Genomic DNA, 13,187 nt, shown 5'->3' with positions numbered 1-13,187 from the left:
AATACATTGCAAAATTCAATGACTTCCAGGTGTAGAATTAATCAACACACAACATATATTTTTTGTTTATATAGCAGCCAGTCATAAGGGAAAAACAACAAAACAAACCAAAATTCAACAAGAAAGAGAAGTCAGTTTTTCATGATGATCTTTGCACAACTAGTTGCCAAAGAAAATGCACATGAAAACCGCACAACAAAGTAGTCTTATTTTGATTACCCAAGAGACCTCAGATTTAGAAGGAATCAGAGTAAACCGAATATAAGTAAGACTCTTACCTGAAAGACATTCTTTCTGCTTGATTTTTCCTTGGCCCACTCAATATGTGCTCCATACAAATCCACACTTTCTGGTTTGTTCCCAGCTTTCTGTAAAAAAAAAAAAAAGAAAGAAAGAAATGAGAATAAAAAGTATACAACATTGCTAATGAATGTCAGAAAAAAATAAATATTCATTCAGTTGGCAGCTATACATACTTATGATATTAAACCTCTCTTTCTTTCTTTCTTTCTTTCTTTCTTTCTTTCTTTCTTTCTTTCTTTCTTTTTTTTTTTTTATTTCAAGGAGATATCTGAACCTTCACATCCTTTGCAGTATTATTTACTATAGCTAAGTCATGGAAACAACCTAAGTGTCTCTCAATGGATGAATAAAGAAAATGTCTCTCTCTCTCTCTCTCTCTCTCTCTCTCTCTCTCTTTCTCTCTCAAATTATTCAGCCATAAAAAAGGAGGAAGTCTTGCCATATGTGAAAACATGGATAAACCTTAAGGACATTATGCTAAGTGAAGTCACACAGGGAAAGACACATTCTCCATCATCTCACTTATATTAAACATGTGGCATCTAAAAAGGTTGAACTCACAGAAACAGAGAGTGGTTATCATGGGTTGGGGAAATGGGGAGTTGTTGGTCAAAGGGTTCAAACTTTCAGCCATAAGAGAAATAAGTTCTGGGGATCAAATATACAGCATAATATATAGCATAGTTGACACTGTACTGTATATTTGGAAGTTGCTAAGAGAGTAGATAATAATTATTCACATGATACACACAGGTAGCCATGTGAGGTGATAGATGTGTTAACTAAACTTAATGTGATAATTTATAATATATACAGGGTGGCGCAAAAGTAGGTTTACAGTTGTTCATATGGATACAATAATTAAAATAACAAGGCAAGAATTAACTGTTTCATGTACTCAGAACTCTAAACCTACTTTTGCCCCACCCTGTATGTATATCGAATCATCACATTATACACCTTAAACTTACACAAAGTTATTTGTCAATCATATCTCAATAAAGCTGAAAAAGGAACAAATTTAATTTTTATTAAGTAGTAATTATGTATCCTTTAGAAATTCACTTATCACACTTTTAAGACTGTAAACAGAAGTATATGTTTATTTGTATTCAATAAATTTAACTTAGACCAAGTGGATTTTAGCATATGCTTCCTTTTACACAGTGTGGGCGTTACTTAAAAGTTCTCTTTACCTCTTTAATTCATAATACTCAATTAGTGAGAATATCATCTATACTTGCCTCTGCGTATTTTCATTTGGTTTAAGTGAATCATACTTTTATAACTTTAAATTTGCATAACTCCAAATATTAACCAAAAGCTTACTAGTTTGGAAAATTTCTTTATTATTTTTAAAGAAAGCATTGTCACATCTGAAAGACTCCACTATTTTCACGTGTTCTGAGCTACTCTAGATTTTTCTATAAATCCGGCACTTTTCTTAAACCAATTTTCACAGAATAAAATTTTAGTATATAAGTTATAATATATTTAGGCAATTTTTTAACAGTATAAACTTTAGGTTAAAAGATAAAAATTATCAAAGAATGGTAAAAATGTTAAAAGAAGTCTGCACAATTGTTGCTTTATAGCCACTATCACCAGTTCTTTCACTTTAATAGAAATAGACTGCTTTTCAGAAGAAGCCAGATATCTGGAGGTTTTTATGCTAAATTGTAAGGTTTTTTGGCAACTCAATAAAATTGTTTCCTTTTTTTTTTTTTTTGAAACACTGTATAAGCCAAGCATAACTTTCCTTCAGAATGAATTCAGCTGGCAAGACAGCAACTGATAGCATATCTTTCCTTTGTTATTTGATAGTAATCCTATGAGAAACTAATCAAGCTGAGTGTGCCTCTTACACATGCTTCAGTCAGTGAAATATTTTTACTGGTTCATCCATACTCTGTCACTCAGGTGGTTACTATTGTCCAAAATATCAAACCATGAAAATGATCATTGTTGAGTGATTTATGACATAAAAGAAATTACAAAACAACCTGCTTCTTCTACAGTTAATTAAATTATGGGATGCTCAGAACCAACAAAAATAATCATTAAGACTATGTAACAAAAGAGATTATCTTTTCCATAGAATGCAGTCATGGAAAACAAAGATGGAATTACTTTGTATCAGAAGCATTTTTTTATGTGCCAAGCAGTAGGACTATCAATCCATTTAATTCATTTAATTAAATGATTTATTAATCATTTAACAACTGTATGCGGTAGGTACTACCATTATCACCATGTTACAGGTCAGAAAATAGGCCGGAGTGGTTAGGTAAATTTTCTCAGGTAACACAGATACAAAAGGAGGAGCCAGGACTGGAATGTGAACAGTGTCGCTGCAGAGTCGGTTCCTAACCACTGTGCAGTCCTGGAAAACTGGATTCACTCTGTAATCACACTGTGGTGAAAGCATGTCATGTTTTAGGGAAAGTGATAACTTTCACGCTATAATCTAATACGGATATATGTTTTCTCTCCTTTTCTGCTAAACTTGATCTTCCCATGGGGCTTCACACTACCTGTTTACCTAGAACACCTCCCAATTCCCACATGGCTGATTCTTATTCCTCAGGTCCCAGCTGTCACCTTGACAGAGGTCTTCTCCGACTGTCTTCTATAGACTAGGGCCGCTTCAGCCCTCCTGGTTACTCTCTACCCGACTCTTTGTTTTAATTTCACCACAGCCTTTCTCCTAGTGAAATTCACATGTGTATTTGATATGCTCTCTGTTTCTACCACTAGAATTAAGTCCCTAAAACTGGGGCCTTGTTTGCCTTCTCCTCCACTACTTCCCCCAATGTGTAGACAGTGCCTGGCACATAGTTGTTGTTCAATTAATATTTGCTGAATTCATGAATGAAGGAAAAATACCAAAATGCAACTAACTTTTGTGCTTCGCAAATAAGATTTGGGCATCTTAAAAGTCCCAATTTTACAACAATTAAGATTTGTATTCGGTTTAATAGTTAAACGCTCTTTGCTTTGTGATTTGGAAAAGTGATGAACAGTTTAATGGACTCATGTGGATTAAACCTAGGATTTCACAGAATCATTCAGTAAACGTTTATTGGATATCCTTGATGCGTTAAGGTACTAGCCACTGTGCTGGCCACTGGGACTCCAGAGTTAAAGATGATACTGACACTTCCTTTAAGAATTCCATAGTAGCCCCAGACTCTTTACAACGTTTCTATACATTGTCTCTTTATGTATGTGGAGCTAAAGAAGACCTGAGGGTGAAAAGCAATCTAAGTTTTCCCAGTGTTGTCACCATTTAGCTCCAACCTCCCCCGCAAATCCCAGGGCTCTGGTCCGCAGCTTGGGTTTATCTCAGTCCAAACTCTGTCGCTCTCCTGGTCTCCGCCGGGAGCGCGTCCCATCCCTTGTATTCTTCAGGGGCTCCCCGCTTCCCCTGTTCTCCACTTGACCATCTTCAATCTGCTTCTCGCCTAACAAATCCCATCTCCTGAGTTTTCCCTGCTCCCATCCTGTTGTGTTTGCTTTGGATGTTATTGAAGTCAACAGACTTTTGCGCATTCTCTCCATCTCTTAAGCTTTTCCCGGTTCCACTTCCTCTCACATCCAGGCCTATGTCCCCGATACCGTAGTCATTTCAAGCCTCTCTCTCTGCGCTCGCTCATCTGTCTCTTTTTCTCCTGCATACTATGATCCATTCCACTCTCTCATCTATTTTTCCTTCTTCTACAATTTTCTTTGTCTTCCTTAATTCTGAATAAACTTTTGACTACTCTGTAATAAAATTACACATAATGACCACTTTTTCAGATGGGCTTTGGACTTCACTTAGAAAACCTTTTTTTATTACGATAAGAACATTTATCATATTCATGAAACCACTGCCAAGTTTAAAGTCATGAAACTTGGCAAACTTCTTATGTGTCCCTAGTTACTTTCTCAGGAATCTTTCCCCCAAAGCTTTACCCTTTTCAATTTGGCCCATCAAACGGCTTACTCCTCATTCACAGAGGTCATAGCCCTGGGACAAAGACGTTCACAGTTCTTCCCACTTTCTTATCCTGTGTGATCAAAATGAACAAAACAACAAAAATAAACTGATAAATTCCTGTAGGTCTTGCCCTCGGAAACCTTTATATCAATTCCTCATTTATTCTTTACAACAATGTGACGTTATAACTAGTGCCTTAAACTTACATGTGGAAAAAACTCAAGCAGGGAGTGGCTAGGTGCCTTGTAAAAGTTCCCGCAATCAGTGACTGAGCTGAGATATTCACTTTTATCTGACTCCAAGTTACAAGCTTTTAATCATAACACATTCATGGCCTCTCCTCTATACCTCTCCTTTCTCCTACTCAGTCACTCAATGCTCTTTTCAGGTCCCAAGATAAGAATTCACATTTTCTATTTCCTCTTTCTGTCACCACTTCCCATTTTTCCTCTTGGCTCCTAGAACTCGGGACATGGAGCTGAGACTGGGACCCACCTGTCTAATGAACTCCTTTTCCTGGGATGACAGTGGCACCTGGGAGCACTGACGTTACCTGGCCTGTCAGTGCCGTACATGTGCGGAAGGCACTCACAGACATGTCCTGTCCTGCCTCAGGGGAAGCAATGTTCCTTCTTCTGCCCAAGGCTTTTCCTTTCTAGTACCTAATTCCATTCCATCTTGTTCCTCATTTTCTGAGTTATATTCTTTATGTTACTCTAAATAGATTATATCCTTTAGCCTAGTGATTTCAACCTTTTTCATCTAATGGCACATATAAACTAATTACTAAAATTGTGTGGCGCACCCAAAAATATATTTTTTGACGATCTGAAAAAATAAATAAGTATAATTTCGATTTATTCACACAGGACAGCTATTGCTGTGTTAAATGTTGTCACTTTTTTTTTTTATTTGAAAATCTAAGGAAAAAGAGGTCAGTGCCCCTGATTAGTCAGGGATTCCATGTTTTAAAAACTATTGTGTCACACTGCATGAAAATTGTTGCTTTAGCCTGTAACCATACTAAAGACCTTCTGTTTTTTTTTAAAAGAAATAGCAGTATCAACCCCATAATCTCACTTTTCTTTATTTCATTTGTTTATTTCTTTTCCATTATTGCAAGGATTCTTCAGAGTTCTCAGCACTCACATTCTCTGCTCATGTTCCATTCTTTTCTCAAACCACTACAGTCTTTTATTCCTAACCTTGGCTAATCTGAAATTTCTCAAACACTAAGGTCAACAAAAACCATCTGGTGATTCCTCTTCCATTAGCACTGTACTTGAATTCTGTACTAGTAGATTTTGCTGCCCCCCCTTTTTAAAGCCCTCTGTCCCTCAGCGGTCAGACATTTTCTCTCCAAATTCTTCTTTCGGTCTTCATACTTTTTCTTCTCTGTTTTTCTTTTCCTCACTGATTTCTCTTCCTCTTCCCATGTAAGTCTTGGTAATTCCTGGTTTATGGTCCTAGGCCTTCATTATTTCCCATAGTTTACATGTTTCTTCTGGATCTTAAACTTGCCTCTGCCTGATCCATTACTTACAATATGTTGACTCCTCAATGGTTCCTCTGACCTCAGCTGCCTCTCAAGTGGCCGACTTGTATTTTCTAACTAAGTACTGTGAAAGTCCATAAACAGAAACTTCATTTAAAATGGAGTCAGGAGACCACACACAAAAATAAACTCAAGATGGATCAAAGACTTAAATATAAGTCGCAACACCATAAAAGTCCTAGAGGAGAACATTGGCAGGAAACTCTCAGATATCCCACGCAGCAATTTTTTCACTGATATGTCTCCTAAAGCAAGGGACATAAAGGAAAGAATAAACAAGGGGGACCTCATAAAAATAAGAAGTTTCTGCACGGTGAAAGAAAACATCAGCAAAATGAAAAGGGAGCCAACCGTATGGGAAAATATATTTGCTAATGATACATCAGATAGAGGTTTGATCTCCAAGATATATAAAGAACTCACTCGACTCCACTCCAAGAAGACAAACTATCCAATCAAAAAATGGGCAAAGGACCTGGGCAGATGCTTTTCTAAGGAGGAGATACAGAGGGCCCAGAGGCATTTGAAAGGATGCTCAGCATCACTCGCCATCAGAGAAATGCAGATCAAAACTACCATGAGGTACCACCTCACACCGGTCAGAATGGCCATCATAAACAGATCCACAAACAACAGGTGCTGGCGAGGCTGTGGAGAAAAGGGAACCCTAGTCCACTGTTGGTGGGAATGCAGACTGGTGCAGCCACTATGGAAAGCAGTGTGGAATTTCCTCAGAAAGCTGAAAATGGAACTGCCTTTTGATCCAGCGATTCCCCTGCTGGGACTATACCCTGAGAACACCAAAACGCCAATACAAAAGAACCTATGCACCCCAATGTTCATAGCAGCACAATTTACAATAGCCAAGTGTTGGAAGCAACCTAAATGCCCATCAGTAGATGATTGGATCAAAAAATTATGGTACATTTACACAATGGAATACTACGCAGCAGAAAGAAAAAAAGAAGTACTAAACTTTGCGACTGCATGGATGGAACTGGAGAGCATCATGCTAAGCGAAATAAGCCAGGGGGCGAAAGACAAATACCATATGATCTCACCTATAAGCGGAACCTAACCAACAATGCAAAGATGCAAGGAAAATATGACCAGCAACACTGAAAGGAAAAGAAATGAACAGAGACAAGAGGGAAGGGGGGGGCAGGGAAAGGGAAGGGAAGGGGAAAGTCAAGGAACATATAGCAAGGACTCATGGACAAAACCAAAGGGGAAGAGCTGAGGGAGGGAAAGAGGGAGGGGGCAAAGGAAAGAGGTCGAGGGGAGGCAGAGACAAATGTATTTAAAAAGTAAATAAATTTAAAAAAATAAATAAATAAAATAAAATGGAGTCAGGAGGTGAGAAGAGAGAGCTCTCATACACTTGTCACTCATTGCACATGGCTGATCCCAACAAGAAGAGACTCATCTTGAATCTTTGAAGTGTTACTGCACCACCTCAACAGGAGAAAGAAAAGATTCCTCCTTGCCCAGCAGCAGTTTAGCCAATGCAATACCACTACCTACCATTTGTGACAACATGGATGGACCTAGAACATGGGTGGATTGATGCAAAGTGAAATAGGTCAGGCAGAGAAAGACAAATACCATATGATTTCACATATATGTGGAATCTTAAGAACAAAATAAACAAACAAACAAAACAGAATCAGACTCACCGATACAAAGAACAAACCGAGGGTAGCTAAATGGGAGGAGGAGCTGAGGGCTAGGTGAAAAAGGTGAAAGGATTAAGAAGTATAAACTGGCAGTTATAAAACAGTCATGGGGATGTAAAGTGCCGCATAGGGAACATAGTCAGTGATATTGTCATAACTATGTATGGTGCCAGGTGGGTCCCAGAATCGTCAGGGGGAACACCTTGTAAATCATATATTTGTCTGAACACTATTCTGTACCATTAGGATGTAGCAAAGACACCTCAGTGAAATCACTGCCTTCTTATGAGATTTTCCCCCTTTTCTCTATTCTTTGTCTTGGTTAATCATCCCTTTATCTGATTCATCTTCATCACTTTTTTAATCATCCCCTTTCTCTCACCTCCTACTACCAAAGGTACAAAGCCCAAATTCCAGAACTGTCTCCATTGTCTTTGTCCCCTGACCACAACCGTATTTGACCTCTTCTTTTTCCCTCATCTGAATTCTTTTCTTTGCTGTTCCTTCTGAAACCAGTCAATTTTTTTTTTCTAAAACACAAATCTCACCATATTTCTTCTGGAAAACTTATTATCTACAGAACAATGTACAAATCCCTGCGGAGGATATTCAGGCGCCTTTTCGCGATCCCCCAAACATTCTTCTCCATTCCATTCATTTCCGCATTCTTCTACACCCAGCTATGCTAAATTGATGGCAGTTTCCAAACCGCAGCATGCTTTCACTACTTTGTACACTGGGGACGTGGGCACGCATGCACAATTTTTTATCTGGAACACATTTATCTCCTTCAATCCACTTTCCTTGCTTGCCATTGCCCTACTCCTGCTCATTTTCATAATGTAACTCAAGAGCAGTCTCTCTGAGGCTCTCCTTTGCCTCAGTCAGCATAGGTGCTCACTCCTTCCCGCCGCTTCTTCTACTCTGAAATGCACTTTGTTACAATTATCTTTGTTATCTGTACAACTACTTTTTGGTGTGTTTCTTTCTTTCAGCTATACGATCAGAAACAAGCTGGGTTTACCTAATATTTCTTTATTTCCCCCAAATCTTGCAAAGTGGCCCAAAATAAGCACTCAACATATATTTATTAACTGATGAATGAATTTATGAACTGTATGGAGATTATGGTGGAAAATTTCCAGGTTCATTCCAATGTATTAATAAGTAAAACTAAATAATACATCCCAAAAGGATAGCTTACAAAATGAGAAATACATAGGAAGTAAAGGCACAACATTCCAGTGTATACTGATCTTTGATAGGAACTGATGTTATATGACACAATCAAAGCAAATAATAGAGATTTGGGGTGAATTCAGAATTATGCCAGTAAAAGCTAGATTGACTTGAATAAAGTTCAAGCAAAAAAATATATTGGCTTTGAAAAGAAAAAAATTAGAAGATACAGGACTACATTAAAAAATGATCCTAACCAGTAGTTTATTTTTACAAAGCCAAAGCAGAAAGGCCAAGGCCTGAAGAACAACTTAGGGACTAGGCTTTATTGTAAGAGAACATTTTTAGTATTTAAGCATTAACAAACATTGGGATAAGTTATTCAGAGAAGTCATAGAATTTATTTGGAAGACAATCAAGATTTTATTCAAGAAGAGTGAAACTGAAGAATCCTTTAATAGAAAACATATTTCTGATTCTACAGCTATAAAATATAAAACACAAGAAAAAGTCTGCTAATGAACTACATGATGCCAGTGGATTATATTGTACATCATTATAAAAATATCTTTTTAAAAAAATTGACTAAGTAAGGATTTAAACCTAAGAGTATATATATCATACCTCTTCTGGGGTAAACTTAAAATATAAATGACTGATTTTAAAATATTTAAATAGAATTATTTAAAAGTTACTGCTTCTAGACAATAAAACATAAAAGCCTCTTTGTTGGAACAATGTGAAGTCATTAAAAATCGATCCTAGGTCTTGTCCACTTCTGACTTTTTTATTCTTAGTCCATCTTTATCATTTCCCAATAATAGCTGACAGGGTATTCTCTCTATAATATATTTTTCTCTGACTTAGACTAAACCTTTGGAATTAAGTTTCTCATTTTTATGGGATATTTGGGGTCTTTTAACGGATATTAAGAAAATATGAAAGGCCAGATGCTCTTTTACCTGATGGTATTTTCCATGACAAAGATTGGGCATATGTGTGGGCAAAAAATCACTAGGCCACTAATTCTTATACCATTATTACTAGATATGGGTTAAAAAAAAGACAAGGCTCAAATTTTATGAAACAGGGTATTAGCTACCATTTTTTATTTAGGATTAATTGCTATTCCAGGATATGGACTTGGACGGTCCTTATCGGTCTGAAACATGAAACATAAAATCTATTTAGAGAAATTAAGTTTTAGCACATAACCAGTTTTGATTCTGGAAAATCATTCATGGAGGAGGATAAAACTCACTTATAAATTCTCATTTGGGAAAAATGATTTAGAAAAGAGTGCTGAAGGATACCTGATCTTATTAATGTCTAAAGTATGTCCACTGTCAAGACAGAAGAGGATATTTTGATTGTAAGATGTGGGTCTTATATATATGAATATAAATGATGTTAATAATAACTGAAATTGTTTCTACAGTAAAATTTCTCAGTATATAACAAGACCAAATCAAACCAGATTTTCAGAAAAACAAATCTTTGTTAGTGATTTGGGGCATGAGAATGTTACGCGTTTGGGTTTTTTGTTTGATTGCTTGTTTTAAGGAGAAAGTATTCTCTCCTTTTCAAGAAATGAACACCTATTGTATTTATTGCTGAATCAAAATCTTGCTAGAATAAATATAATAGCTTCTATTTAGTCTACTGCTGTTGTATGCTGATCTTGTCTTACATTTATATTACATAAAAACCTACTTAATTCTGCGAGATGTTGCCTGGGCACATTTTCAATGCTTCAGGTGCCCCCCACAGAATCCCTCTTTAGACCTGACTGCACTCTGTCCACCTCAGCTGTCCCTGTAGCTGACCAGCCCTGATTGAACCCACATGGTCCCACTTCCTGAGGATGACCAGTCGGTCACTTTCTTAGAAGGCTAGGCCCTCCCTTCTGGCTGCCAGAAGACAGGCAGGCTTTTGGCTCCCCGACCACTTCCAGATTTGGATGAGATGCCTTCATCCAGAGTGTAAGATCTGACTTGCTGAGTAGCCCTCCAAGAGTGTGCCCAGGGTCCATACGATGAAGGCAGTGAAGTCTGGATGGTAAACTTTAACCAAAAGGAAGCAGGAAATAGAAAGAACCACGGCAGATAAATTCCTTCTTCCTCTGCCCCTGCTCAGTGATGCTTGTGTCTCTGAGACTCACTCACTGTACAGCAGTAGCCAGCAGGGTACCACATGCCCTCTACTACTTCCCATCACTTCCTGCTTTACTTCACTCTCTGTGTCCTGGATTCATATCTCCCAAATAAAGTATGGATGCTTAATTCAGACTTTGTTTTCTAGGAAATCGGGACTGAGACAATTGTTATTTTCCTGTGGCAGAGACAGGTGCTCTCTACCAAATGTGTGCTGCACACCCTCTTCAGGAGTCTAGAGCTACTGTTGCAAAGCAACGCCCCAGACAGAGACTCCACATTTTTCTAGCCTGCTTTGCATCAGCATGACCATGTTATTCATTCTCATCGCTGGAATGCGAGAACAATATGGGACACTTCAGGACGCACAGTTTTAAAGAGCAGGCAGACTTGTCATGCTCTCTTTAATTTTCCCTCATCTGACACTATCGGGTGGCAGAACCCAAAATGGGAGAAGCACCATGGAGCAGAAAGCTCACCAGAAATACCAGTTTTGGACTGTAATTTTGGTAAGAAATTTTTAACAAACAGAAGTTCTGCAAAATTCTTGGATTGTATATTTTGACAGCAAGTAATGTTCTCTTACCTGACAAGTCTTTATATTATTGTTAAAAAAAAACCCCTAAGATTTTAAATATACTGCTATTAAGTGGAAACTTGGCTATTTGAATCCCAAATTCTACTTAAGTCTAAAGCTTGTTATCTCAACCACTATACTCTATTGCTTCCTGTAGTAATAATAACAATAATATAATTGAGATTTATTATATTTGCTATGTACAAGGCATGTTACATCAATTTTCTCACATAATCTCGTAAAAGATATATGATGTAGCTACTCTTTTTTTAAAGTATATTTTATTGATTATGATATTACAGTTGTCTCAATTTTTTTCCCTTTTCCTCCCTCCACCTGGTACCTCCTTCTACTCCAGCAACTCCTCCTCATAGTTCATGTCCCTGCGTCATGCAAACAAGTTCTTTAGCTTCTCCATTTCTTATGCTATTCTTAACATCCTCTTGTCTATTTTGTACCCACCAATTATGCTTAATCCCAGCACATTTTCCCCCATTTTCTTCCTTCCCCCTTCTACTGATAACCCTCCATATGATCTCCATACCTATGATTCTGTTCCTGTTCTAGTTGTTTCCTTAGTTTTTGTTTTTTAGATTCAGTTGTTGATAGTTGTGAGCTTGTTGTCATTTTAATGTTCATAGTTTTGATATTCTTCTTTTTCTTAAATGTATCCTTTTAACATTTCATGTACTAATTTCTTGGTGATGATGAATTCTTTTAGCTTTACCTTATCTGGAAAGCACATTATCTGCCCTTCCATTCTAAATGATAGCTTTGCTGGACAGAGTAATCTAGGTTGTAGGTCCTCGTTTTTCATCACTTTGAATACTTCTTGCCAGTCCCTTCTTGCCTGCAAAGTTTCTTCTGAAAAATCAACTTACTGTCTTTGCAAACTCCTTTGTAGGTAACCCTTTTCTCTTACTGCTTTTAAGAGTCTATCTTTAACCCTTGGCATTTTAATTATGATGTGTCTTGGTATGGTCCTCTTTAGGTCCAATTTGTTTGGGATTCTCTGTGCTTCCTGGACTTATATGTCTATTTCCCTTGTCAAATTAGGGAAAAATCCTTTCATTATTTTTTTCAAATAAGCTTTCAATTCCTTACTCTTCCTCTTTTCCTTCTGGCACCCCTATGATTCGGATGTTGGTACTTTTGGAGATGTCCCAGAGTCTTCTTATTCTCTCCTCTTTTTTTTAAAAAAAACCTCTTGTTTCTTCATTCTGTACTGGTTGACTGTCTATTCCTTCCTTATGTTCCAAATAACTGACTTAAACCCTGGTTTCCTTCCCTTTGCTGTTGGTTCCCTAAGGATTTTTCTTTCTTTTGCTAGCGTAGCCTTCATTTCTTCCCTTATGTGTTTACTATACTCATTGAGTTCTCTGAGCATCCTTATCACCAGTGTTTTGAACTCTGCTTCTGATAGGTAAGCTATCTCCATTTTGCTTAGTTCTTTTTTTGGAGTTTTGATCTGTTCTTTCATTTGGGCCATATTTCTTTGCTCAATTTGGAAGCCTGCCTGTGTTTGTTTCTGTGTATGAGATAGAGCTGTTTTGACTCTTTGTCTTAGCGTGCCTGCTATGCTGTAAGGGGAGGAACCTTAGTACTCGCCAGACTGGGGGAACCTGCTTCCCTGCATTGTGGTGCTGTTTGTAGGGGAGGGGTCAGAGAGGGAACAATGCCACTTGCTGGCCACTCGCCCCATTTCCATTCACTACATCCACTTCTTGTATGCAACTGGCATCCCTTTAGCTTTTGCCTTGGT

At 37.6% G+C, this 13,187-nt stretch overlaps 1 protein-coding gene across 1 annotated transcript in view; it reads right to left on the bottom strand.

Moving 5' to 3' along the window:
* The window catches only part of ARHGAP15 (Rho GTPase activating protein 15), a 609,081-nt gene that overhangs the window by 487,457 nt on the left and 108,437 nt on the right, over positions 1-13,187 (bottom strand). The window contains exon 6 of the mRNA XM_054562678.1: positions 279-368. Coding sequence (XP_054418653.1) covers positions 279-368 — 90 coding nt within the window. The remainder of the gene's footprint in view (positions 1-278; positions 369-13,187) is intronic.

Source organism: Pteronotus mesoamericanus, unplaced genomic scaffold (genome assembly GCF_021234165.1).
Source record: "Pteronotus mesoamericanus isolate MK-2021 breed Mesoamerican mustached bat unplaced genomic scaffold, CSHL_Meso_final scaffold_651, whole genome shotgun sequence".
Taxonomy (NCBI): domain Eukaryota; kingdom Metazoa; phylum Chordata; class Mammalia; order Chiroptera; family Mormoopidae; genus Pteronotus; species Pteronotus mesoamericanus.
This window is presented reverse-complemented; position numbering and strand designations above follow the sequence as displayed.